The 26,649-nt window shown below is 37.9% G+C and overlaps 1 protein-coding gene and 1 long non-coding RNA gene across 4 annotated transcripts in view; one reads left to right on the forward strand and one right to left on the reverse strand.

Moving 5' to 3' along the window:
• LOC306867844 (acid-sensing ion channel 1-like) overlaps positions 1-26,649 on the reverse strand; it is a gene marked incomplete at its 5' end in the record, with an annotated part of 167,384 nt that overhangs the window by 19,628 nt on the left and 121,107 nt on the right. Inside the window, 2 exons of one of the 2 annotated variants that reach the window (XM_079413760.1) lie at positions 2,716-2,866; positions 11,624-12,226. In XM_079413760.1, the coding sequence (XP_079269886.1) occupies positions 2,716-2,866; positions 11,624-12,226 (754 nt within the window). Of the gene's footprint in view, positions 1-2,715; positions 2,867-11,623; positions 12,227-26,649 lie in introns of those variants that run through there. The other variant, XM_079413761.1, reaches the window with a different exon arrangement.
• LOC306867884 lies at positions 16,240-18,570 on the forward strand. Of its 2 annotated transcripts, none has more exons than XR_013784070.1 (6): positions 16,240-16,366; positions 16,492-16,612; positions 16,796-16,861; positions 16,948-17,030; positions 17,394-17,443; positions 17,547-18,570. It is a non-coding gene; the product is annotated as an uncharacterized lncRNA (long non-coding RNA). The 2 variants fall into 2 exon arrangements; XR_013784071.1 differs by having other exon boundaries at positions 16,249-16,366; positions 17,389-17,443.

The raw sequence follows: 26,649 nt of genomic DNA on the forward strand, positions 1-26,649 counted from the left end.
AACTGTGATAAAACATTGTGAATATTGCAACAAATGAGCTTGAGTTCAAACATTTGGTTCTCAACGAGAGACATCTGCATATGCACAACACAACTTAGCAAACAGGAAATCAACAATATTCAAAATAAAGAAGACATCAGGCAATATGACAACAGAACAAACCAGAAACAACATTAAAAACCACGACACTGACAGGAAGAGAGATCTTTAAATACTAGTCTCAAGGCATTTCAAACAGCTTCACGTCTGTAATGTTTTGACATTTAGCCATGTGTCATCCTCAGACTGTAAAGACTCTATAGACAGCTAAGCAAACATCAGTGATAGCACAGATTATAGGCTGCGTTTGACACTACCCCGTGTCATTTAAACACTTTAAATCAGTATATGACAGTCTAAATGCTGGCTCTCTTTCACAGCCTGCTAGATTTTCATTTAGCCCACAGAGCGGTCCACGTGTGACACTACTAATGACTATTGTTACAAATGTAGTTCCCAAGCAGATCCTCTATGAGCACACAGAGGAGTTACGGATGTCTCCCACCTGCTTTATCACCATTTTTGCCTTTTAAACATCTGCTTAATGATAATTAACGCACAAACAGAACAACATGAGGGAAATGATCCAGCCGGCCACAGTAAACTCACAGATGCCCCGTTTCATGAATTGTATATTAGCAGATCATCTAAGGCATCATCCAGCACTCAGGCAGAATGAATTCAAAAGTTTTACTATCAAAACCAGGCCTTGATAAACTCAATTCCAGGTCAGGCTTCAGGATTTTACAGTGTAAACTCTGGACTAATGTTCTTATTTGCATATTTACAAGACTGGACAAGTACAGGGTGAGATGAAAAGTCTGAGACCATGTTGAAAATCTGGGATTTATTCCCTTTTATACCTTTCATTTAAAGTCTTGCCAAAATATTCCAGCGCTCTGGTTTCATGTTGTACCACTTTGGTATGTAATTCAGGGTCAGCAGGGCTTTATAACCCAGGGTTAAAAGTAATGCTAACCCCCTTTCAAAAGTGTGACACATGGGTTAAAACGATGTTAACCCAAGGTTAAGCGCAGTGTGAAAAAGCCTTAGAGAGAAACAGCACAGTGCAGAGTTTCTGGAGGAGTCTGGCATTGTCAAGACTTCGAGACAGCTGCTCTGTAATTACAGAGAAATCCAGTCAGCTGTGGAAGAGATTTCAGAACAGCGTTCACCCGAGTAACCAGAGTGCTGCTTGGAGGATGTGATTAGATATCGGAGACCTTCGAGAGCACCTGGCGTTTGGAGAAATTTGAAGGAGCGAGAGCAGAACTCCTCGGGATATCACAGCATTATAAAAACAATCTCTGTAAATGTCGGGTGGTGACACAGGCAGGTGCGCAGGGTTTCCTATCTACCACCTCTCTCTTTTCAATTACGGAGGCGTAGAGAGGTTAAACTGGTCCCACTGAGAGACAGACACGAGTGAGTTTCACTTCCTAGTCTGGACGTATCACTTCACTTGTAATTGGGGTTGCAGCTGTAACGTGTGTTTGTGCATTTGCCGCTTTCTGATCAATAGGATCTGGGCTGACGTCACTTTCTGCATTTTGAGTGCTCAAAACTTATTGAACTTTACCGGAAAGGTCACAGACATTTTCTCCTCGCAGCATTCTGACCTTCTGCTGGCAAACATGTCTAGCGGCTGCTGTTGTTGTTTACTGCAGTGTTGTGCTTGTTCATTTTTTTAGGCTCGATCTGATAAACTGTTGTTCTAAGTGTTGACCAGGTTTTTATGGTGGTCTACAGCTATGCTCCAAAACCTAGTAAGCTCCATACTTAGCATTTGAATGCATCGTTGGCATAATTGTTGCCTTCTAAAATACCTAAAGCCAGTGTTATACTTTCCGCGTTTGCGAGTCCGCTAGGGTATGCGTAATGTAGGAAATCGTCATCGGAGGGTGTGCACGGAGGCTATGCGCGGACATCTGCATACCTCCCATTTTTTGTGACCACGCTCAGTAGGCTACAAAAGCACACAATCAAGCCTGGAAAAAGTCAACCACTCCTTCAATCTAATAAAAACGATTTATTAGCCTATATTTGTGTCAATATTAACAACATGCTGACATCAAACTGCATTAGAATCAATTGAGAGTTGAACTGAGCATTTCAAATCAGCTGCTATTTCAGTTAAGATGCTGCTAAGAAGCGTCTGTGCCCGCTAGCAGTATTTTTTATGGATTTGAATTGATCCTGTCCTTGGAGGTGAGCTTTGTGACATGAATGTTCATTTAACAGTTCATTCACAGTCAGTTCGGTTTAACCTGTTGATTAATATTAAAGACGGAGAGCCAGTCTAGCAAACACAGATTCATCCTAAACTAAACCGTCATGAGCAGATTACTGACATTTAGATGGCTCAGGTGATGGTGATTTTATGCAAATCTGCCTGGAAGAATAGGTGGAATCCCAAGAGTTTCTCCTGGAAGCATTTTAGTGTGGATTCATCTAAGGAATAGGGTAAAACTAGAGATCTGCTGGATCAGGATCGGAAAAAAATAATAAAATCCAGCTAAATGCAATGCAAGTATCAGCTCTGTCTCAGATATTTCTCCTACAGTTCTTTAGGAGAAATAAAAACAGGCACAAATGAAGCAATTGTTGACATTCGGGCTAATATTATGGGATCTCATCTAAAAGACACATGAGATTACTTGGGTTAATGAGACGTACCAGTCTCTCCCCACACAGGCAGATACTCGTCCTGCTGGATATCCAGCATCAGCTCCAGCCCATTTCCCATCCCCCCCTTCATGGTGATCAGCAGTGGCCGTCCATCTTGTCCAGAGTTGAAGGTGTAGCATTTTCCATAGCGTGTGAAGATCTGGAAAAAATACAAAATAAACAAAGGGACTTTGAGCACTTATTGTTTTTAATGGTCGATGAATTTCAACTTTGTTAAGAATAACTTAAATCAGAAAATTAACATTGCACTATTATCACTTGTAGAAAGCAGGCGATAAACAAAATTATGTTTAAAGATTTTCTAGTGATCACAGCAACATTAATACATCAAGTGATTATCAAATTATGATAAATAATATATAATTTAGATATAATTAATCAAACAGAATATTTCCAAATGCCCTTTTATAAATCTTAATAGAATTATCTCCTTATATCAACATAAGCATATTCCTTAAAGTTCAAAGGTTCTTCTGAACAGGAATGACCCAGTTGCACTTCCAGCTAAAATCAAAATCTTTCAAGTAAGGTTTCAGGAAATCCTTTGATTAATTACAGAGCATCTCGAAGTCATGACTTGATCTACACTGGGGCAGAAGGAGCTCATCCAGCCAGTCTTAATTGAAACTGAGCTAATGGACATCTAATCAGATCACAGTCAGCAGGAATGTCACAGTCAGTCAGCATGGCGCCTAAAAAACACAACTGCTCCTCGCTGCAGGAGAACCTGAATACCATTGCGGACAAATGAGAAACATTCAATGTAAAGGAAATGAAAAGGCCACATCTTTAGAGAACTTAGTGACGTTATAAAAATTGCAGCGGCTCTCCAGGGAATCACATCTCAGAAATGTCTCTGAATACAGACAGCCATCTTCACCTCTTTCTCTTTGAGAGAGAAACCTTTCAATGCCAATGAAGAATGTGTCAGAAATCAGTTGGCGTGTGATGAAATGCTGCAGACAGACAGATGAATGGTTGATTCAGCCAATGCACTTGCACATATTCACAGATGGAGCGCTTATATAAATACACATCCTGACAAAGATAGCAAAAAAAAAAGAGATACAGATTCTGTTCTGAGACTGAAATGAGAGTTTCTTTAAGATTCTATGAGTCAACAACTACAATTTTTACCACATTTACACTGACGCATTTCAATAAATCACAGTAAAATAATCATGTTTAGAATTAGCAGCACAGGGTCAATTAGCATTTTTTTTACATTTATTTAATACTTATTTGAAAATGATTTACAAATGTTAATTAGTCAACATGTTATACTTACAAATAATATTTTTTCATCAAAATTTATCAATACAGAAAACTTGAACTCTCATCTGAGTTAGCCATCTAGATTATTTAACCAGTGTGAAAAGTTGACAAGCAAAACTTACCAACAAATGCCACATAAAACCACAGAAACGGCTGTAAGGCATAAAAAAAATGTGCATGACAAAAAAAAAAAAAAAATGGCAATGACCCAGTAAATCAAATGATGATTCAGTTAACTGCCCTGAAATTCTCTACTGATGCCAGGAAAGCAGCCAATCATTATTGATGAGACCTCATTGTTGTCCATGCCTCAAAACCTTGTATTTTGCTAACATAGACAGCATTTTGGGGCATTAAAGAGTCATTTTCAACTTTCAAAAAGCACACAAGATGCCCAAAAGGAACATCCACTATAATGTTTCTAAAAGCTCTTGCCTCTTCCAGACAAACATATTTAAAAGCATCAGAACAATTGGTCCCTTTTGCCATTACCGACAATAAGTGCTCCAGAGCTTCTTCTACATCTAAACTACTCCTGATGAGATAACAGCGTCTAAAGCATTTAGCAAACAGAAGCGAGGCTGTTGCCAAGACGAGAGAGTTGCTGTGGTAACCGTGGCAACACAGCGTAGTTGGCTAGGGTTGCGTTGACCTTGGGACGCGAGAGAGTCGATGCTAGTGGAGTCTTTCTGAGAAACTTCACAATGAAGTCCCCTCAACGAGGCCATCGGCCCATTGAGCACCGATAACTGCATGTTATTTTGAAAGAACGGGCCTTCACAAGGACCTTTATATACTAAAGGTGCTTTAGAAAATATTTACAATAGCCAAAAGGCTTCACACGTCGGAAATTGAGTCAGGAACACACTGTATGTGCCTGACTGAAGTATTTTTCTAGTTATTTTGAGGGTAGGAAACCAATTTGTTTATTTGTCAAGAATTTATAAAATGGTGTTCTGAAATACCTTGAGTTCGGGGTTTGAACACATTACTAACCCATAAATGAGAGACAAATGACCAAACAACGCTATCTAATAATGCATTCAAACAGAGCGCTAAGGTGTGTTAAATTATTAGTGCCAAAGCTGGGCCACTGAGTGTCATCAAGCATCTTGTGTGCCTCTGCTGCTTTAATACAAGAGAACTGCCTCCACTGGGGCTGAAGACATCAATAATACATTATCATTTCTGCCCTTTGTAACAGGACTTTATGAAAAATGAATCGACTTTAAAACTTTCTGGCTGCTGAAGGGAGTTTGAAGGAGCGAGGCGCTCTGATCTCCCAGTAGGACGCTGTCAGTTGGCAGACTCTGTTCAGAGACTCAGCTGACTGGAAAAGAATCACAGGGGAGGAGCGGAGAATTTACAGGCTTAATCAGCGATTTCTTTGAAAATAAAACCAGCCACGAGAACTTAAAGCAATGAGAAATGGTCACATCTTCTTAAGAACTACATAAATATTACGCGAATTGCATTAAATTCAAAATATGCATTCAGGGCCCAAAATGAACTTCTTTCCATATGTGCCAACATTGAGTACAGAGTAAGCTTTAATACAGTATGGCAACCACATGCGCGTCCATGTTTAATGCTTCTCATAGCTATGTGAAAAATATCTGTCTGTCTATATACAAAGTGTATAATTGTACCACAGTTCATTGGAACTGATGAGCTGAAGATCAGGTGAGAGAGAGATGCAGAGCAGAGTGTGTGCAGAACAGGATGAAGAATCGCTGCTTTAGAACATTGATCTAGAAACTTGTGAATCCATTAGAATCGTTAGAAGACAGAATCACGATTCATATATGAATAAATTTTTTCGTGCACCCCTAGTTTTGACGGCATGGTGACGACTCTTCCTCTTCTCTAAACCAGGGGTTTTCAACCTTCTAGGACATGCGCCCCCCCCAAGTTTGTCTAATTTCACTCGCGCCCCCCCAACATACCACATACAGGGGGGCGCCTGAGAACTGATCGCGCGCTGTATGAGAACTGAAGAAGTGGAGCGTGCACGAAAGAGAGCACTTCTATCAGCGCGTTTCCGCCTATCGCACCTTCACTGACTTTAAGTTAATCGACAATGAATTGTGACTCCCGGGAAAAACGGGACGTCTAGTCACCCACTCCCTAACCCTTCGGGTGCTGAGGCCATTGTTTCAGATCGCTAGTTTGCGTTTTGGTAGCCTATCCGTCCACTGCGGCTGCCATACTGAGACTAGATATGCAAACGCCCCTTTTCCAATGACAGAGACGCACATTTTGAAAGACAAGACAGTTAACTTAGCCTGTAGGATGTATTTTGAATGTCCGGTAGTCCTCAAATAACATTTTAGTCCCGTCTCGTCTTGTTAATGAATGCATTTGCTACCAGTAATGGAGGATGAAAGAATTGTTTCAGTTCCTGTTTTGGTGTACAAAGCTGAAGTGTGGCGTCATTTGTGCTTTTGTGGTAACATCTGCCCCGGGACCGCGGCGGCACGAGCGAGAGGGTGCTCGCTGCAGACCCAAATGGGAGGAGCTGGAGCTCTAGCTCCCCCTCGCTGGAGGTAATGGGCGGAGATAGACACCTAACCCTACCCCTTACCCTATCACTAAACATAACTCCACCCATTACTTCACACAGAGGTGGAGCTGGACCTCCAGAGAGGGAGAGCTGGAGGTCATTTGGCTCTGCAGTGAGCAGTACTTGGCGTGAGCGCCACCTCGGTTTCACCGCTTGCTGTGTCCCATAGAGCCTTTGCGCGAGGCGCGACGGGCGGTAGGGTTGCTACGCGGCTGCAGCTTTCTCTCATTTTGGGGGTGTTTTGTGCAGTTGGGGGCGGTTCGATTCCACGCGGAACATAAATACAAACTGAAAAACCTGTTACATCCAAGTTGAAAGGTTCTGAGAATGTTCAATATCTGTTACATATACGATATATTACAGTATCGCAATATATCGTATCGCAACCCCTGTATCATGATACGTATCGTATCACCAGATTCTTGCCAATACACAGCCCTAGTCATTTTTGCAGTGGTATTGAAGAAGTACTTTGCTTTAAGTAATAAATGTAAAACAAAGTTACATTGAAATCCGAAAATTGATGCGATCCGTGATTTAAAAAACCATAATATGATTCGAACTGTGGGTTTTGTGATCCATTGAACCACTAGTAACAGAGCCATTAAAACAAGGACAAATTGACTCACACACAGTTTTTATCCAATAGCTGTATAAGCTTTAAATGCCTCAGGACTAATGTGAAGAAATAGTTTTGTGTATTTAGTAGTATTTGCACTTTTGCACTTAGGTTTTGTGCAATTTTTTGGTATGTAATAATTTTCGTTTGGACTGATGGACAAATGACAATAAAGGTATTCGTATATGCGTAGTAAACATTTTATTTACTCTACAAAATACATATTTAGTACTTGGTGAATTTTGGACATTGGGTGCATCTACAGTCAGGTGTCCAAAGTACTTGACTTTTATTAGTAAAAAATATCACTGAAACACTGAATATATATTAGCACATATCTAACAAAATGCATAAGCAATTATTGTAAAAGGTGAAACATGATCTGTCCCATTACAGGTGTCAGTTTTAATATCCACTCCTAAAAACCAACATATTTATCAACACAGAAAAGGGGTATAAATAGATGCAAAAGTCTATCATGAAATATGAATAGTGCAAGAAATGCTGACAGATGATTTTTAATTCCACATTGTTCTTTCTCGTGCGACCTGAGACATAAAAAAGCTATTATTTACTTATTTAATGCTTTCCCCTGCATGCCTGCAACTCCACAAAGCAATTTCACAATCCACCTTACGCAGCAGGGCTAGAAATAGAAGACGATACGTCACTATTAGCTTCCAATTCACCGTGATAGGAGGAAGACTGCTGAAGAAGACGCGGCTCCGATGTCTCAAGAGTGTGACTGATATACCCATCACTACCGATCAAGATCAGCACACTGACAGTAGCACCTTCTGAAATGAATAATTCACTGAGACCCAAATGGTACCATGCCGCCCGCTCAAGGGCTCCCCGTGCACTATGGCGAACTCCTAGCAACCTGAAGCCGTTTGTCAGAGTTCTCAAACGACTTTGATTGCAAAGCTTGCGTGTCTAATAAGCTGCACAACTCACTGCCGTGGCTAGTGGCTCCAGATGTACGATAGCTTTGCGCTGTCATGACAGATCAGATCAATGATGCCGAATCGGAAAACGATGAAATTATAAAGGAACACTGAAGCCAAAGTCAAGCTGTTGAACATGTCGCCTGCTTTCCTGATCCACATATGGCTTAATTCCTGAAACGTGGGTGGTACAGGATATTTTGATGAACAATTTACACAAATGCATTCTGCTCATGTAGCATGAATGATAGAATTGTGTGAGGAACAGACCAAATTGTAAGTGAAAAAGGAATTAAATAATCATTTATGGTTATCAAATGGCACATCTTAAGAACATAATTTTTATTTATGCATGAACTATTCTTTAAAGCATCCAGACTCAAAAAGCTAAGGCTTCAGTAAGAAGAGCCTGTGGTCTCCCGGTAGCTGTGTGTGTCTGTTTGATCTCAAAGGATAAACTGAGAAATTCACTGGATTTTGTGAGTTAGTGTTTGTCAGGTTTGAGAGGTCGTTGTTCCCGGTCTGACAGCGATCAATACTGGCACAAAGATGACCACAGGGTGTACCTCAACTCGACTTGGCCACAAAAATCAATACCAGTTCCTTTATTGACAGCAAGTCGCACACATCGACAGCAGACTCAGTGATGTAATGGAGCGGTAATATGGCCAATTTAAGATCACCAGGCCTGCTAAAGGGGTTACGATTTATCTGTCAGTGGCCTGCCTGTGGACAGAAACATCGGCTCCAATCTCTCAATGTTGCCTCTGCTCAATCTCTCAAACAGGTCTCCACACTGGACTCCAGCCTTTGGAGCCAGTAAAGGCTCATTGATTCTCAATACGATCGAATCTATCTGCAGCAGACACGTAGCTTTTTTCTTGAGATGTCCATCCTCATTCAAATTCTCTCTCTTTTGAAACAACTGAGAAAATTGTTTTCATATTAAAAATTCAACTGAAGACATGTCAGAAAATATGAGGAAGAACAGACACTATAAATGATTCAGGAAATGGACTATGTAATAATTTAAAGACACCTTATGAAATTTCTGTACCATGCTTCATCTCATGGTAGACAGGCTACATCAATAAAGAGAGAAATAATAATATTAAATAATTATATTCCAGCGTTCTTTTTGTCAAGTAATTGTAACATCTAAATGCAACACAGCTAAAATACTCAAAATCCATCAAACTCAACTACAACCCCTCACTGTAAAACTACCGTGATTTTAGTTCCTGTAAAATTTACAGGGGAAAACAATAAACTGACGCTCCCAGAATTCCCTGCGTTGCATTTCAAATTGATTGAATTTGATGTTTTTTCTTTGAAATAACTATGTTTTTTCTTATCAGTTATGTTTATTAGGGTTGTATGTTACAACTAATGTTGTTAAATTAAGGTTAATTGCATATTTCAGTTTAATGAGTCTCACCATTATGGTGTTTAGTGCTTGTGTGAATGACACTGTGCACCTTCTATATATGTTAATATTTAAAGGCTGCTTGTGATCATGTGACTTTCTCATCACCACCTGCATTTGGTAGTTATCAGTGTATTTCAAAGGTATAAAACAGATTTTAATACTTTAATAGGTTGGTATATTAACATTATATTAGTTAATGAAATTATTTAATTGTAAATTTAAGTTCAAACCGTAAAACCTAAATTGTTGTTACTGTATTTTTTTTACGGTAGAATTTTGGCAACCACAGCTTCCGTTTTTTAACCGTAAATTTGACAGATTTTTTTTACAGTGTACCAATAGTGTTCACTTAAACAGAACAACCATACTGTTAAAAAATACATTTTTATTTTACTGAGAGAAGAAATACAGAGTGGTTGAGAACTGGGTTAGTATAATTACAGTTTACTTCAAGCTCGACTGACGCTTCAATCTAAGACTCCAGTGTGCTGATAGTAAAAGATAGATGCAATTTAAATGAAATCGTATCTGTATGGACCCTTGGGACCGACTTAACTTCTTTCCACTCATGCAAAGGCACTACAAATGAATTAGACAAAGTGGCTGTGCTCATGCTTGAATGGGGGATAGAAAAGGTGGAATTACAGAGGAAAAAAGTTGGGTGTCTACATGGTAGATGTTTAAAGCAAGGTGTGTGCACTGACTAAATAGAAACAAGCCCACAGGGATAGTGACCTTCTACCACAGTAGCTGCATTGATGCTGAACTACAAATCAAGTCAAAGTGTTTCAAGCCCAACAGCCAAATGATTCATGCTGAACACCAGCAATTTCCTTAAAAAATAATGCAAGACGAAGTGTTTAAAAGACACAAGTTGCATAAATCCAGTCATAATTTCCCCAATACCCACCTTGACGGTGTCTAATTTTTTCTTTTATACTCACATACTAGCAATGCAATGATTATGCAGAGTGAAAAATAAAGATATTCACAGGGCATTGCCCTTGACAAAATGACGGATCATAATTTCTACGACAAATGCAACGCAGTGCATACATTTAGCTAAATTACGCGAGACCTGGACGCGAGGAGATTGCAGATAAGGCTCTTGGGATGCTGAGCGACTCGTGGTGCAATATATCAAGCTTGATATCCCAGGAGTTACATTGCTGAATGTGTTCAACATGACATTAAACATGACATTGTGTTTGTTTACTGACATAAATACAATTACCTAAAGCGATATTAAAGCCAAACAGTCATCTAGATAAATGGGGTCAAGACTAAGGCCATGCATCAGCATGATAAAGAGTGCAATGATAAATAATTTATACATTGTCACATGACCTATTCATTTTTATGTATAATCCAGAAATTGGTTTTAAAAAATAAAAATGTCCTTAATTTATTTCAAAATAGTTATTTTTAATTTTTAATCTGCCAGTCTGATCATATCATGGAGATGTTTAATATGCAGTCGACAAAGCTTTCATGCTCATTTGTCTCACTGGAAATTAAAAGGTCAAGTACATTACATTGTGGGATCCATTATTCAATACAGAGTGCATAATGCACATTTTGGACAAATGTAAATTTCACATTCTGAGCAAAGTACATGTGTTATATATTGCAACAATAACAACAGTATTTGTGGAACAATGCCAGCCTATCTAGTAGGCAATATTCAGTGTATACAGTATTTAAGTCAATACAGTCAAAAAGAGATATATTAAAATTGCAGCTGAAAATACTTGCAGTTAATTAGGCATACATTGGAAATGGAAGGTGAAGAAGCAGTGCATTATGGGATATAGTAATCCATACAGTATCAGCATGCAAATGGCCATACTTTTAAACTTCGCATTAAATGAGATAAAAACCGTTCAAATGTGCATGGTGCACAGAAGACTCGTTTGCATGCAGTCTGCTATGGCGAACAAAGCGTAATTTATAGCAATTAAACAAGCGCAAGAAAGAAATGGTCACCTCGTTCACTATAACGATTCCACTACAACAATTCTTGCATCGTGTGTTATCGTGAAGTTAAATGTACACAAACTTACGGTGCTAAAGTTGCGCGGTCCGCACAGTTGCCCTTGAAATCTACAATAAAGCAACATCTCCTCCATCTGATGCCCCAGACGGTCCAATAACTGCCTCATGGAGGGCTGAGAGTCTCGAGGAGGAGGCAGAAAGTGGTTGAAGTCCAGGATGCGAGAGAAAGGTGACCAGGGAGGCTCATTATTAGTTCCGTCAACGTGCGATGCAAGTGCTTCTCGAACCGCGGGGGACACCTGCCAGTTTTTCCCGAAGAGTCCAAGCCAACGTCCCGCGCTGAAGATGTCCGGTTTCTTCATACGACGCGGCATTAAGATGTTCTGGTTGCAAATCGTCACGGCAGGAAATACGAGGCGTTTCGCATAAACCATATGCGCCTTGGTGTACACAGGCGACGAGAGCAAGTATCGGACCCGGTTAGAGGACCAAGTAAAAAGCAGCGCTAACGCCGTTAGAAACGCCAGCAGCCACGCGACTCTGCGCGGGTACGAGCCGCTCAGAAAGACGTGTCTCAATCCGTGAAAGGTCGTGTGTTTCAAGAAAATCTTGCCAGCTTCTTTTAGTGATCCTTCAGTGCGTTGTTTCGGTGCGGCGTCGCCTCGGCACATCTTGGAGTAGGTCTGAGTCCTTTGACGCGCAGTTTTACCTCAGAAGAGACCCCTTAAACGCTCCAAAGCTCCCCAAAATGAATAAACATCGCGCGTTTCTGTTCCTGTGGGGTTTTACTTGGGGAACAAATCTGCAGCTTCATCAAAACTGGTTGAAGTACAGTGCTGTAGTAAATAAGGACGCTAAAATATTATTTATCCAGATCTCCTCTTAGGGAAGCGAAATGTAGCCGGTATAAAAGTCGCAACTGTTGCCAGAAACGCACACCTCGCCACATTTTCTTCGCGTCACGCACTCGTGCGGTCCTGTACCATACAATAAATCTGTTATGCGCTTTGAAGTTAAATTTTCATAAATTCAGTCGAAGTAATTCACTGGCGTTTGTTGGAAGCGCTCGATTCATTTTCAACCCCTCCGCGCGCTCTCAGCTCTGTTGCTTTGTGAGCGCGCTCATCCTCTGCAGCCTGTTACTTCACTGAACTTTCTTATTGCAGTGGTTAAATGTTATTTTTCATTTTATTTGACGAAGACGCCTTGCTGTAATAATTAACTGTAATAAACTATTTGAGTGATTTATTTTGAGTGCAATAAGATAAGATGTCAGATTAAAATGACCACATTTGTATCTAAATTTTGCTTATACTGTTGATATATTATTGTTATATTTTTTTTTTATAAAATGTGTATGAAATATTCTCATTCTGAAAAGAAACATGCATTCGAAATATGAAATAGCAGCTGTTTTTTTCTTTAAATGAGTCAGTTTATGCCAGCAGCAGCTTATCATCAAAAATAGCATTTATCACAAGAACACTCATGGTGATGTCAGCATATTCACAATACGATGCTGCTTTTTTACATCAAAATTAGGTTCAGTTTTTAATTGCTGGTTGTATAATGCATCATTCAGACAATAATTACACTCTCCATCCCTTTTAGACTCTAAGTGGGCACGTCCTTAAGCTCGGCCTGTTAGTCAAGCAGGGAAAATGGGCATGGTGCCCGCAGGTCATGGCCCACTTACCTTAACAATGTGTTCAAAGTCAATAACCCCTTTTTTCACTGGCAGGCTCTGAGATGCCTCACAAAGGCTCTTGTCCAAATGTGTACATAACAGAGGACAGTATTGACCAGAATGCTGTGCCAAAATAAACCTGTAAACACCCGGATGTGTTCGGTCTTATCTGAAGCAAATGCTGGTGGGTGGATCTGTGGACATTCAAACACTGTGTGTGTCCTTGCCGTCATCTAATCATCTGTTTTACTGAGAAAAAATACAAAGAGCTATGAATGTCACAAATAAATTACAGTGGAGGTGTTACGATTCACATTTGACATTTAATTTCAAAGTCACATCAAATACGTGACAATAAGAGCTATTCATTGTTAAAGAGAAGTTGAGGCTCACGAAACAATTAAAAAGTTATTTTCTTAGAAAGAGAGCAGATCATGTATGTACGCTATTTTAACTGTAGTGGCACACAAACTACATTTCTTGGGAAGGATTTGTTCTGGCACCTATAACAAGCACACTACTGCATTAAGTAATATTTTTGTATTATTTTTTAGGTTATTTGCATACTAATTTGTATTCATTATTTCAATTCACAATTTATATTTTTAAAATTAAACAATGTATTTAAGATGTGGAATTATGTTTAAAAAAAAACACAGGGGAACTAAATTTGTGATAAACCAAATATATGTGTGGCTTTGAGGGCTCAGGCAGAAGGAATAGCAATGATTTTTCAGTCTTTTCATATTTTGGAGGAGTGTGATGTTGGCATGGGACCCCAGTGGCTGTTCGTCACTGCACACCCACATGTTCAACAGTCACAGATGCTTTTTTACAAGCGTCTTCATCAAAGAGGATGTGGCTCCGCTGTGGGGACAATCACACGCTGAGCTACATCAACACCCAGATGAAGATGCAAATTAGTATTCGGCAAAACTTGGTCAGCAGCTCGCCGCCAAAGACCAATTTATTACCAATTCAGAATGAATTCAAGCAATTTTTTTTTTTTTTTTGGAAAATAACTCCACGTGGTTTGCTGCTGTGGAGAAAATATGTATTCTTTTTTTATGCTGAAGGGGGCTAAAAGATTGGAAAACATTTCATCATATTGGTGAGGATTGAAAAATATCTAAAAGGATTGGTGCAAGTTTCTAAATATATATATATATTTTTTTTTTTATTCACAGCCTTAATAGGACATTGTAAATGCACTGCTCTTTTGTAAGAAAGGGTGATACATCTCCTTTTGGCCTGAAATAAAAAGCAATGCTATCAATTGTGTATAAAATGGTTAAGGCCCTCTATAATGGTTGAAAGGCAACCAAATGACCCAAAAGAGTTGCATTCTTTACACAACATTACACTGGGATGCAAAAAAAAAAAAAGGTATTTTAAGACTAAAAACAACAAGAGAAGGTCTGTCTTGGTACAAATCAGAACACACGTTAAAAACTCATACCCTACATTGCAGAAATGTTAAAAGTAATGCCAATCAAGCTATTATCTGCTAGCTGAGTGATAGTCAACTCCAGCAGATGGCCAGTGGGTTTAGGAACAGACTCGAAGAGCAAAACCATGACAGAGCCACAACTGAGAATGCATTTTATGGGGAAAATCATTTGCAGCCCAAAATAGCCTTGATGGGGTCTAGAGTGGTTTATTTCATGGTGAACAAAGGGAAAACAGAAAGCACAACAGCAATACAGCTCCTTCCATTTGGAATGAAATGGCAAACATTACAATGATAGCTCATTGATTTCTCCAGCGAAGGTAAGGCACTCCTTGCCTAAATGAAAAACACTGTATTTCTTACAGTTTGATTTCGTCGTCTTTTGAATTACGACTTAAATTTTCCATCCCACAATGGAGTCTGTTCACGTTGGTTTTTCACTGACTTCAATCTTTCATTCCTAATAAATTCCTAACAAACGAGTCAATAGTTGTCATACCGTAAAAATACAGAGCTAAAACTTGTTGAGGGATAGCGGTTTGATGAGAAAGAGTTCACATTGAGATCATTTTGATGGAATATTTGGTAAATCGGATCCCAAATTCAGATATCTTTGAAATCACATCCAAAAACCTATAGTAAGAATAAGTTTTCATGAAATTAAAATGCTGTCTATGAGAAATTGAGATTTTAAAGAGATCCCATTTGCAAATCAACCGAGTAAATTACAGATTTAAATAGCAGATTAAGCTAAAAACTGTAAACTATACACAGTAAAATCGTCAGTGTTAATTAAGCAGTGTTACTCTCCGTTTACTCTTAAGGAGTTAATTTAACAACAAATAGTGAAAAATGCCCTCTAGTGTCGGTGAAAATGATCAGAGTTGAATTCTGCATTGTTAACTTTACTCTGTTAAGCTCCGCCCCTCAATCTACCCCGAAGACCACAGCACAAGTTGTCTCGTCGCCATTTTCTTCTGCCTTGCGCCAAAAGGTAAGCTCTTTTAATTCATTTGTTAAAACATAAGTTTAATATTTGAGGTTAATAATTATGCTACTATTAATGCATAAGTTGTAGTTATTTTTTAACTTTGTGTAATTTGAATGGTTTAAACTCGGAAATATCGAATAGGCAAGTCAGTATGTTGGAGAAATGTGCTTTTTCATCTCAATGTGGTAACGTTAATGATAACGTTTAAATGATGTCAGTAATCTTACTTAATTAGATTGTTAGATGTATTTAGCTTTGGTGTACTCGCTTCATTTGTTTTTTAAACGTTCAATTATGTAACGTCACAATGTACGTAAATACGTTAAGATGACTAATTTTTATGTATTGGACGGTCGAAATCTTCTAGGTAGGGCCCATTTAGATATGGCTCCGACCTCCGTTTATACTCATCTCACTGTTCAGCTCACGAAAGACTAAATGTGTCCAACGGCATTAATTAAGTACTGTGAAGACAAATTAGTCGAACGCCGCCATTGCATCTTTACTGAAGCCGCGTAGATGGCGCTGTGGGAGTAAGTTAGCGGTAAATCCGCTCAATGCTCGCGACGAAGAAGTCAATTATGGGGCAGGCGGAACGTCTCATTTAAAAACAGACGCGTCTTTGTTTTTCGTTATTTATTATATTTTGTTATTAGACATGCACAGTTAGTTGGCCTGATCATGTAAGTACTGGTACAAGTAACGTTAACGCATTTTAAAATGTTGCTTGTTTATAAAGAGTGACTGTTATTGGCATGACATAGCACATATTGCAGAACTAATGTATTATCTTTCTCCTGTTTTTAAGTAACAAGCTTCTCCTGTACAGTCAACTCAGTCCCTGTCTTCATCCTTTGACTCCAGGACACACTCATTATTGAAGAAAGGTCTTCCAGTAAAGGAATGAGATTAGATGATGGAGCTGAAAGGTGGGCAAGAAGTTATTACTTATGCATTTGGGGGACTGTTAAACTCATAAATCTACTTAAAAACACAACATTAATTTGATCTCTATAAGGTAAATGTATTTAAAATTAAGTATTATTTGAAGTAGTACTTTCTTTGTTTATATACCATATTTATGTTTTTGCTTTGCTTTTTTTTTTAATAAGCTGGCCTGATCGATTCTCGATGAAAAAAGAAAGTGTTCTGACAGCTGACATTAAAGAAAATAATAGGTAATATTTCATATAACTGTGCATATATGATAACGATATGATATATATATAATTTTTATATTTAATAATAATAATAATTTTTGCAGTGCATCACCACCAAGGAAGGTGAATGAAAACTGTGCCAGAGGAATTGTGCCTTTGTTCCTGTACCTTCTTCAAAAATGGCTATGTAAGTATCACTGTTTTTGTCTTAGTTTTAATACATTGTTGACAACTATTAAATGTTTTGATCACATGCCCATAATACAGGTGGTGTATTTTTCTCTTGGATTTTAAAACACTTTCTCCTCCTTTTTCTGTATTTTTGTCTAAGAAGCACCGGAATCATAACTATACAGAGAGGCATTTCTAAAGAACGAGGAATATCATTTGAAGATACAAAATGAAAAGAGAATTCTCATTGTGCCACTTTTCACAGCAGTTTTGTAGCCATTGAGTTGCTTTAACTGTGACTAAGGATTGACTTCGTATAGTATTCTTTAAGCATTGTTGATGATCTTAAAATGCTTTGTTTGTGTCTTGTCAAGGCCAGAAGAGACAAGGAAAGGTGTCTACGTCTCAAGTAAGGATATCTTCTAAAAGGTTTGTTTTTAATTATTGTTTTTGTTATTATTTTTTGTATTTTTTTTTTTTTTTAATTTAACACATCAGTGATAGTCCTCTGCAATTTGCTTGTTTTTTTCAGAGTGGAACAAGCATTGAGGAGCATATTCAAGACATCGCTGGAAGTGCTCAGCCCTGTCTCCTGGCTCAGGAAAGAATTATTCAGTTCACCAGTACTTCAGTTTTGATCAGCAGGCCATTCCATGCAAGTCAATCTCTTCTCTTGATGCCTTTGACAAACTGTTTAATGGGGTTAATTTACTCAAAAATGAAAACTGTCATCATTTACTCACCCCCATGTCGTTCCAAACCTGTAAGACTTTCTTTCATCTTCAAAACACCAATGAAGATATTTTAATGAAATCTGAGAGATTTCTGTCCTTACATTGAGAGTCCACGCAACTAGCACATTCAAGGCCCAGAAAGGTAGTAATGACATCATTAAAGTAATCAATGTGACTCCACTGGTTTAACCTTAATTTTATGCATGCATTCACAAAATGTCTGCTTTAATTTCAAACAAAACACTCATCTGTCGTGCTCTTGTGTACGCTTGTCAGGGATTAATATTTTCATAAAGTGGTAAATTTGTATATATTTTTTTTCCTTCGTGCAAAGAAAGCACTCATGTTGCTTAATAAAACATTAATAAAAGTTAAATCACCATAGTCTCACTGATTAATTTAATGATGTCTTTAACACCTTTCTGGGCCTTGAAAGATGTAGGATAGAAGTCTGCCAGATTTCATTACAAATATCTTCATTTGTGTTCAGAAAATGAACAAAAGTCGTATAGGTTTGGTATGACATGAGTTTGTTCACCAAAAATTTGAATTCTCATTAAGGCACACTTTGTTTTTGGCACCACTTATAACACTATTCTACACAAGATGTACACTTTCATTCAGACCACTGTGTTCAACAGATGTTGGCAAAGTGAAGGTCCTTGTATTGCTGAGGTTAGAGCAAGGCTGCTTAGCTAGGTGGTTCAACAGCTTCTGTACTGAATATAGTGATGTATTGTCATTTAATGCAGATGTGATGTATTTTTGTGAGTGTAATTGTTTCTTGAGCATGACAGCATTGTAATAAATGTTTTAAATCTGACGTCGTTGATCTTGTTTTTTGTTGTGTTTGTAAAACACCAGATGGGATTTAAAATTAGAGAATTTTTCACTATTATAAATGTAAATGAATTCTACATAAGTGAAATATTAACACTAATTAGAGTACATTTTCCTGCAGAGTTAAATTGTGGTAACACAGAACAGAGTTAATTTCCCATAGTGTTAAACTCTGGTAACACACAACAGAGTTAATTTTCCCTAGTGTTAAACTCTGGTAACACAGAACAGAGTTAATTTTCCCTAGTGTTAAACTCTGGTAACACTATTCAGTGTTGAGCAGTGTTAATTTTTTACTCAAAATAGAGTTGATTTAACTCTGAAAATTTAACACTATGGCGAGAGTCAATTTATCACCAATTCTGAGTGGGACCAAATACACTCGGGCCGAGTGTTAAATTTAACTCTAATAGAGTTCATTTAACACTGCAAAATTTACTGTGTATCACAGCTGGTTTGACGGTACCACTCTTATTTAACGTTCTGCATACTAAACCCAGTTCTCAGTACCCCAGTAGTGTATGCTGTAGTGATCTGGAAAGCTGCCTATATCAGCACCCAGGCTGATGCCAAGTGTCCTCTGCGGAGACTCTGCAGCTGTGGACGGAGACAACTCTCACATGCGATAAAAGAGACAATTTAGTTCAGATGATGGCAGAGGAGCTTCAGTTTTACGGAAAGAATGGTGAGCGAGAGGAGAAAGAGAATGAAGGGAAATAAATAAAATACTAGACAATGCAGCAGTGGAAGAGAGGACAGAATAAATCATGGACAAAGCCAGAAACATGGGAGAGAGAGAGAGTGACTGTTTCTCTAAACCTAATGAGCTGCGCTGTAACGTTTATCAGGAAACCTAAAGAATGGGATTCATATCTAAATTTGTTTAATCAGGGAAAAGAATGGCTATGACATTACAACCAAGAGAAATGATGATCAAAGCATGCCAGATACTGTTTGAAACGGGAGATGTTTGATTCAAGAGAGAGCACTTTCAAATCAGGAGGAACAAAATTTTAAGATGTTTAATTGGAGAAGACCTAGAAAGGAACATTAAAAACTTTTGAGGAACAAAATAATGTTCATGATATTTGAATCAGGAGATATGCTTAAAACATTCAAAATGAGATACATTTTCACTTAACATTCAAATTGAAAAGACTAATAAACAGAGATGATGATCAAATTGCTGAATTTGGAGAAAAAGAACATTCAAAACTGCTGAAGAAAAGAAAGAATGTTAAAGATTGTGAGATTCAAATTCAGATGATTAGACTGAAGAAAGCTAATTTTGAGACATTGAAAATGTTCTAAAATGATCATGCGACTTAAATTCAGAGAAAAATTGTTTGGAATGCTTAAAACAGGAGGAAAAAAAAAACATCTGAATAAATAGAATGTTCAAAACCTTTGAAATGAAAGGCAGAATATTCAAATTTTATAACTGAAAAGACATTCAAAACGTCTGATTTACAGAGAAAGGATTTTTAACACGTTTGAACAGAAAGAATGAATGTTCAAAATGACAGATTGCTCATAATGTTCAAGTAGAGAATAAAAACTGCACAATAGGATGATTATGGTGATTGCAATATCAAAAAATGCATCTGGTGAAGTATCTGACTAACTTCTGAGGCAATCTAACATTTTGAAAGGAACCCAAAATTAGGGATGCATATATGACCCCCCAAAAGAAACAAGGAAATAGCATCACTGGGCGAATCTGATGAATGTTTCTCAGATGGCTTGAACTGAACCCATCCGCACGGGTCAGCTGCTCTGACTCGCTGCCGATATGAATCTTGTTCACATGACCAACCTTAAAAAAAAACGAGCAACAATAACTCATGTAAGAGTATAGAAACATCTCCAGAAACAATCTCCGCAATAAATAACACTGTCACTCTCCCAGAATTCCCTGAGAGCCTCTTAAAGATAAACAGCTGCTTCTAACGCACAGCTCTGCGTCAACCTCGCTTCAGGTCAGAATTCCCAGCAGTCTGTGTTGTCAGGTTTTTAAAGCAGCGGGACATCAAAGTCTTGCCCCCAGATGCAGTAATCTCGGTCGGTGGCATGCTTACATTTAAACTCAATTTTATTTTTAGAGTTTTTCACCTCAGGTGACCGTGAACAGCCGCAATTTCCGCCGTCTTCTCTTGTGGCCCATGAGGAGTTATTTAAGTTTGTCTTTGAATTAAGACTATATAATAGGGCCTGATTCAATTCCAAAGTCACGCCGAAGGTTGCTCAGGTCTAACTTCTATTACAGCGAGGCAAACTCTAATCGAAATGAAGCTCAAGTCAGACTTTGACGTTAAAACATAAAACATATTCCATCAAAAATGAATGACTAAATGAGAAAGTTTTGTAGACGTCGCTTTATAGTATTCACAATGGATGAACTTGGACGTTGTAATGTCAAATAACATCAAGCCTTAAACAAGCATCAAACTCATTCAACTCAACACGAATTATCATATTAAAAGAGGATTGTTCACTGTTGTTACTCACCAGGACACAAATCAGCTTAAAAGATGCAGATTAAAAATATAACAGTGAATGAAATAATGTTTCAAGGTCATATTTCAGCAAAAAAAAAGGCCAAGATATTTTGCATCAAGACTACAGTTATTTAGTCTTGATATTTAGACTCAATGTTATATAAAATATAATTTCTTGATTTTAGGAGAAATGAGCCAGACACGTTCTTGACCGAATTTGTGGGATTCACCCATCAACACAAACCATCTGAACTCATCTAGGAAGCTGTACTTCTCTCTCCACCTGTCTGCATCACAGACAATCTGTCCAAGGTCTATTAATATGGCTCCAGGTACACTCTGTGTGTGTGTGTGTAGCGAAAGTGGATAACAGCAGTTGTCAGACACATACAGAGCAAGAATAATGAGGCTGGACGTGTCGACTTCACCCTGCAGGAAACACACACTTGTGTGTATTTGTATGTGTGTGGCTGATAGACTTCAACACCTGCTTGACCTCATATCTGAATCACTTCTGCCACCGATCCTATTCACTTCCAACCAACAGCCCTTTGAATTGAATTTCACTCCAGCATTTTACTGAAAACGTTTTTTATTTCCTCCAGAATGTCTGCTACACTACACTCTTAAAAACAAAGGTGCTTCACAATGCCATAGAAGAACCTTTTGTCTAAATGGTTCCATAAAGAACCTTTAACATTTACATTTATTCATTTAGCTGACGCTTTTATCCAAAGCGACTTACAATTGCTATATATGTCAGAGGTCGCACGCCTCTGGAGCAACTAGGGGTTAAGTGTCTTGCTCAGGGACACATTGGTGTCTCACAGTGGATTCGAACCCGGGTCTCTCACACCAAAGGCATGTGCCTTATCCACTGCGCCATCACCACCCCATCTGAAGAACCTTTCTGTTTCACAAAAGGTTCTTTGTGGTGAAAGAAGGTTCTTCAGATTATAAAAAGGTAAGGAAGAGATGGTTCTTTAAAGAACCTTTGACTGAATGGAACCAAAAATGGTTCTTCTATGGCATCGCTTGAAGAACCTTTTGAAGCACCTTTATTTTTAAGAGTGTACACAGCTGAGATCAATAAATAGAATTAATGAGTCAGGCTTGAAGTTATTAAATAAACTGAATGTAGTATTCATATCTTGCAACTTGTGCACTGAGATCTCAGAAAGGCAATCTTGTGAGTGGAAAGCAATACACATCAGAAAACATTACTTCAACACAACCCTTAAGCAAGTATACAAATATAAAGAAGTTAGGGAAACACATCTATACATGAAGACAAGCTTATTTGGCCTATAACATATAATCAGTCACCTGAAATCACTCAGATACTACAAGCCTCTCCGGCTCTCTACAATTGATTTGAGCTGCAGATCTGAGTTTATCGGTTTCAGTTAGGAGCGGCTGTAGTATGAATCACTTCAAAGGTAAGTCTAAAAAACATGAAAGCTTTCACATCCTCAACCCAAACACCGCAAATCCTACCTTTTCAGATGGCTGCTGGATATTCTTTACTCGATATGATGGATGAAAACATTAAGAAGCCATTATAGATTAAGTAATGAGCCAATTAGCCATGATAAGTGCTTATTGGCACATTTCGATGTCAGGTCGGGCCCATGTGTCGCGCTCCTCCTAATTAGAGCCATTTATGGGATTTTCACCCTCTTTACCCCATTTCACTTTTCATTTTTAGAGCCCATTTTTTTCTTTTCAATATTTTAACATCTCTGATGGTACTCAGGTTCCAATTACGTCAAGGCAATACACTACAGACAAAGCCAATGTTTTTCTGGTCCATTTTGAGATTTTGGACTATTTTGCTCCCATAACATGCCTTCTGTCAGACTAATGGGAAAAAAAACCTGCAAAAATAGACATTTAAGTGTTTATATCGTTACTCTTTTGTCTGTTTGCATCGGTGGATTTCATATACAAATCACCCTCTTCACACTATTTCACTTTAAATTTTTAGAGCCCATTTTCTACTTTTCCATATTTTGGCCCATATTTTAACAGTGGTGTACAGAATCACTAGTATGAATATCATCAATTAGTGTTTTTAATATGTTTTATTTATTAATGTATGTTTTATGTATTATTATTAGTTAATATCTTATAATACAGTTTTATTCCCATCTATATTCTGACGATTTTTACAGAAGGGTTTGTTCATATATCATTCACATGATTTATATTTTGACAAAAAGTGATATCTAAAAATCCCCTCAACTTTTAAGTGTCAGCAAAATCATTTAGAATTTTGAATCTAGCTTCATCTAAAGATTTGTGTTCTGGAAATGTATGCAAATTAGGACATATTTAATTAGACATTGGATCATTTGCATTTGTACACAAAATATTTCAGAAGACATATAAGACAGTTGTTGTAATATACTGTGATTAATCAATTGAGAAAAAAAAGATTTTTTCCCCTCTTTTCACCATGACTAATAATGACTTATGAACACTTCATTGAGATATGGATATGAATAAGATCTCTAACAAATATCTGGAAGCATCTGATTGTCGCTGGAGAGCTTTCTCATGCATTTACAAACCCCCGAAGGACGTCACAGCAGGCTGTGTGTGTGTAGGTTAATTGTTGATTGTCTTGGGGATAATGCGGCACATCCATCACTGAAATAAGTCATCCGGTGTCCCTGCTTTCCCTCATGGCAGGTATGAAAACACGCAGTAAATCAAAGCTCTCAGTGGCATCTGCATACACATGTGGGAGTGCCGTCATTGAGAGACGAATACTTATCAGTCTTCTAAGATGCATATCTCACTCAAGACCCTGAGAACACAATGGCATGCTTTCAGTGCGTTGCCGTAGGTGATGGAGATCATCTGTACACCTCCGGCTTTACCGCGGTAAACAAAGCCGAGATGCATTCATCACAGCACTATTCTGAACAAGATAAGCGTGGGCATTGAAAGGTACTTCGTACAGATTGTTTTTGTGCTGCAGACTGACTGTATGAATTCTCCACTGTTTTGTCACACACCAAGAAATGGTGTTTGGAAACCATTGTGATTGTACAATATGTATTTTTGAAAGTATCAAGATATGTAATAAGAAATAATGTGGGTGTGACGATATATTCAGAAGGAATTGATTGGATGGTGAAATATTTCGTATAGAAATATCAATATTTATATTAAACTTATATGGTGTACTAGACATGAACAAGACATAAAAAAGTTGTTAATGAAAGTTGTTTTAGAGAGTTACAACAAACATTTTTCTTTTCAATGAAATGCAGTAGGGAATCAGGCAATATACAAACAGATATAATATTAAGAAAGTAATAGAGTCATTTCATGTTGACTTCAATATGCTGTCAACTTCCAAATTCAATCTCCATCTAATAATAAAGTGTTTTTCTGTGGGGGTCTTGAGCCAATGTGCTGCTTTAAATCTGTTTTATTGGGCTGCGCAAGCTTATATTCATAAAACAAATGAACTTGATTCTTTCATAACTGTGCATGCATTGTTGTGATGAAGTTCAACGAGAGTCTTCTAGTCTGAGAAAATGCGTTTTGTTTTGTTTTGTGTTATGGCGCCCTCTAGTGTTCAGAAAGCAACAGTGAAATTCAGAAAAACGCATTAAAAGTGACTCATGATCATTAAACAGTAAAATTACAGAAGAATGTCATTTGTAGTTTCCATTAGTTCAGTCAATAGCACTGTTTACCGAAGCATCACTATCAGTATTGCTCACATAAGGAGAGTGATTTATACAAACCAATAATCCTAAATATAAAGTTTTGACATGTAATTTTCTCACACCTAGCAACTATCTATAACATCCTAGCAATGCACAAAAACAATCTTTGTAACTACACTGAACACCCAAACCTGGAAACCACCCAGAACATCTTAGCAATCACAAAGCAACACTTGGGAGACACTTTAAGAACTGTGTAGCAACACTTTGAGAAATGCCCTTGCAACCCCTAAATTAAGTATTAAATATGTTTTTCAAGTGCACACAACCTTTTTAAATAATAAAGGGTTTTATTTTCATCATTTGAAGGCTAATTATTATTTCCCATGAAATATTGCTATATAGCATTGCAATGAATCTGTAAATAATGCAGTTAACTTGATTATTTTTTTTGTTTTTAAATTGATCAATAGTCTTATTTTATTCATGATGTTTTTAAAGGAAGAATTTTTCAAGTCTAGACACATGCCAATAAAGCCTTCGGTCAAACACTGGAACCTTTCAGTGCGATCAGTGTCATCATCGTTAAATGGCTGTGCAATGAATGAACATTTCACAGAGTGCTGCGTAAGCGTTTCTGAGGGTTATGAAGGGAACAGAGCCAGGGATGGAGAGAAGCTGGTGTGAAATGTGTTTTCTGGCCTTGTTAATATTAGATGAGCTACTGTCATCAGCACCGATCCTCCGATAAACCATGAAGATCAAGTTGAGATTATACAGTCAAGGTCAAATTTAACACAAGCACACACTTATAAGACACCAAATACAGCATCAGATAAAGCTGCACACTTTTTGTCTGTAAGAGTCTTAAATGAACCACTTATTGATTCCACATCTCTAATTAACTGCATTTCACTCAATAGTTTTTTTTTTAATAGCCTAATTAAGCAGATTAGACAAAAATAATATGCTTAGACAGTGTTTGGCAAAAGAATTCTCTACAATCATCAAGAGTCTCTTCAATGCAAGCCCATTTTATTGTTTGTCAGGTGAAAATATTAAATCTGATCACTAAGAAAATTGCTACACAGCTTTTAAAACCCATTCACAGCAAGAACAATAACTATAATGATAAATATCCTTGTGTCCACACCAACGGACGTTGTTTATTTTATTATGAGTTATTTTATCATTTATCAGCTGGACAAAACCGTTCTGAGAGTGATTCCAATTATATCACTCTTCTGTGTTGTTATAGTGTGGTCTTCTCAATTGTCAGAGAATTAGGATGATTATTAGATGGATCCGTTTTTCTTTAGATATATTTTTGAACCCAACCAAAGAGCACTTTCTGGGATCACTAAACGGTGGTCCTTTCAGCAAGTAGTGCTCCAAGATCGTTTCCTTGGATGATTATTAGATTATTAAAGGTGCAGAATGCAATATTGACAGCTAGTGGTTGAAATGGCTACTGCAGTCCAAATAAAAAAATAAATTGAGCGATTTGTTTCTCCTGTCCACTCCTCTTCAGACTCCTCGCGGGTTGCCAGATTGGGAACACACAACATGAACAAGCGAAATTGACAATGGAAGGTGACAAACCTTAAACTGTAGGCTGATGACGTTGTAATATTCCTCTGTAGAGCCCCGTATTTCAGCACGGGCCCGATGGGCCCTGACTTTTTTTACAGCCCTAGGGTCCGGCTTTGGGCCAATTTTCACGTCATAGCTCAGACGCGGGCCGGGCCTCAGGCCTGTTTCAGGCTTCTCCTTATTTTTATATTTTAGACATCCATCAATTAGTGATGAAAAAAAAATTGCCGTGCTGGTGGAAACAACTCCAGACTGTGCTACTATGACTGTCAAGAGCGGCTCGG

The sequence above is a fragment of the Barbus barbus genome (assembly GCF_936440315.1).
Source record: "Barbus barbus genome assembly, chromosome: 49".
Taxonomy (NCBI): domain Eukaryota; kingdom Metazoa; phylum Chordata; class Actinopteri; order Cypriniformes; family Cyprinidae; genus Barbus; species Barbus barbus.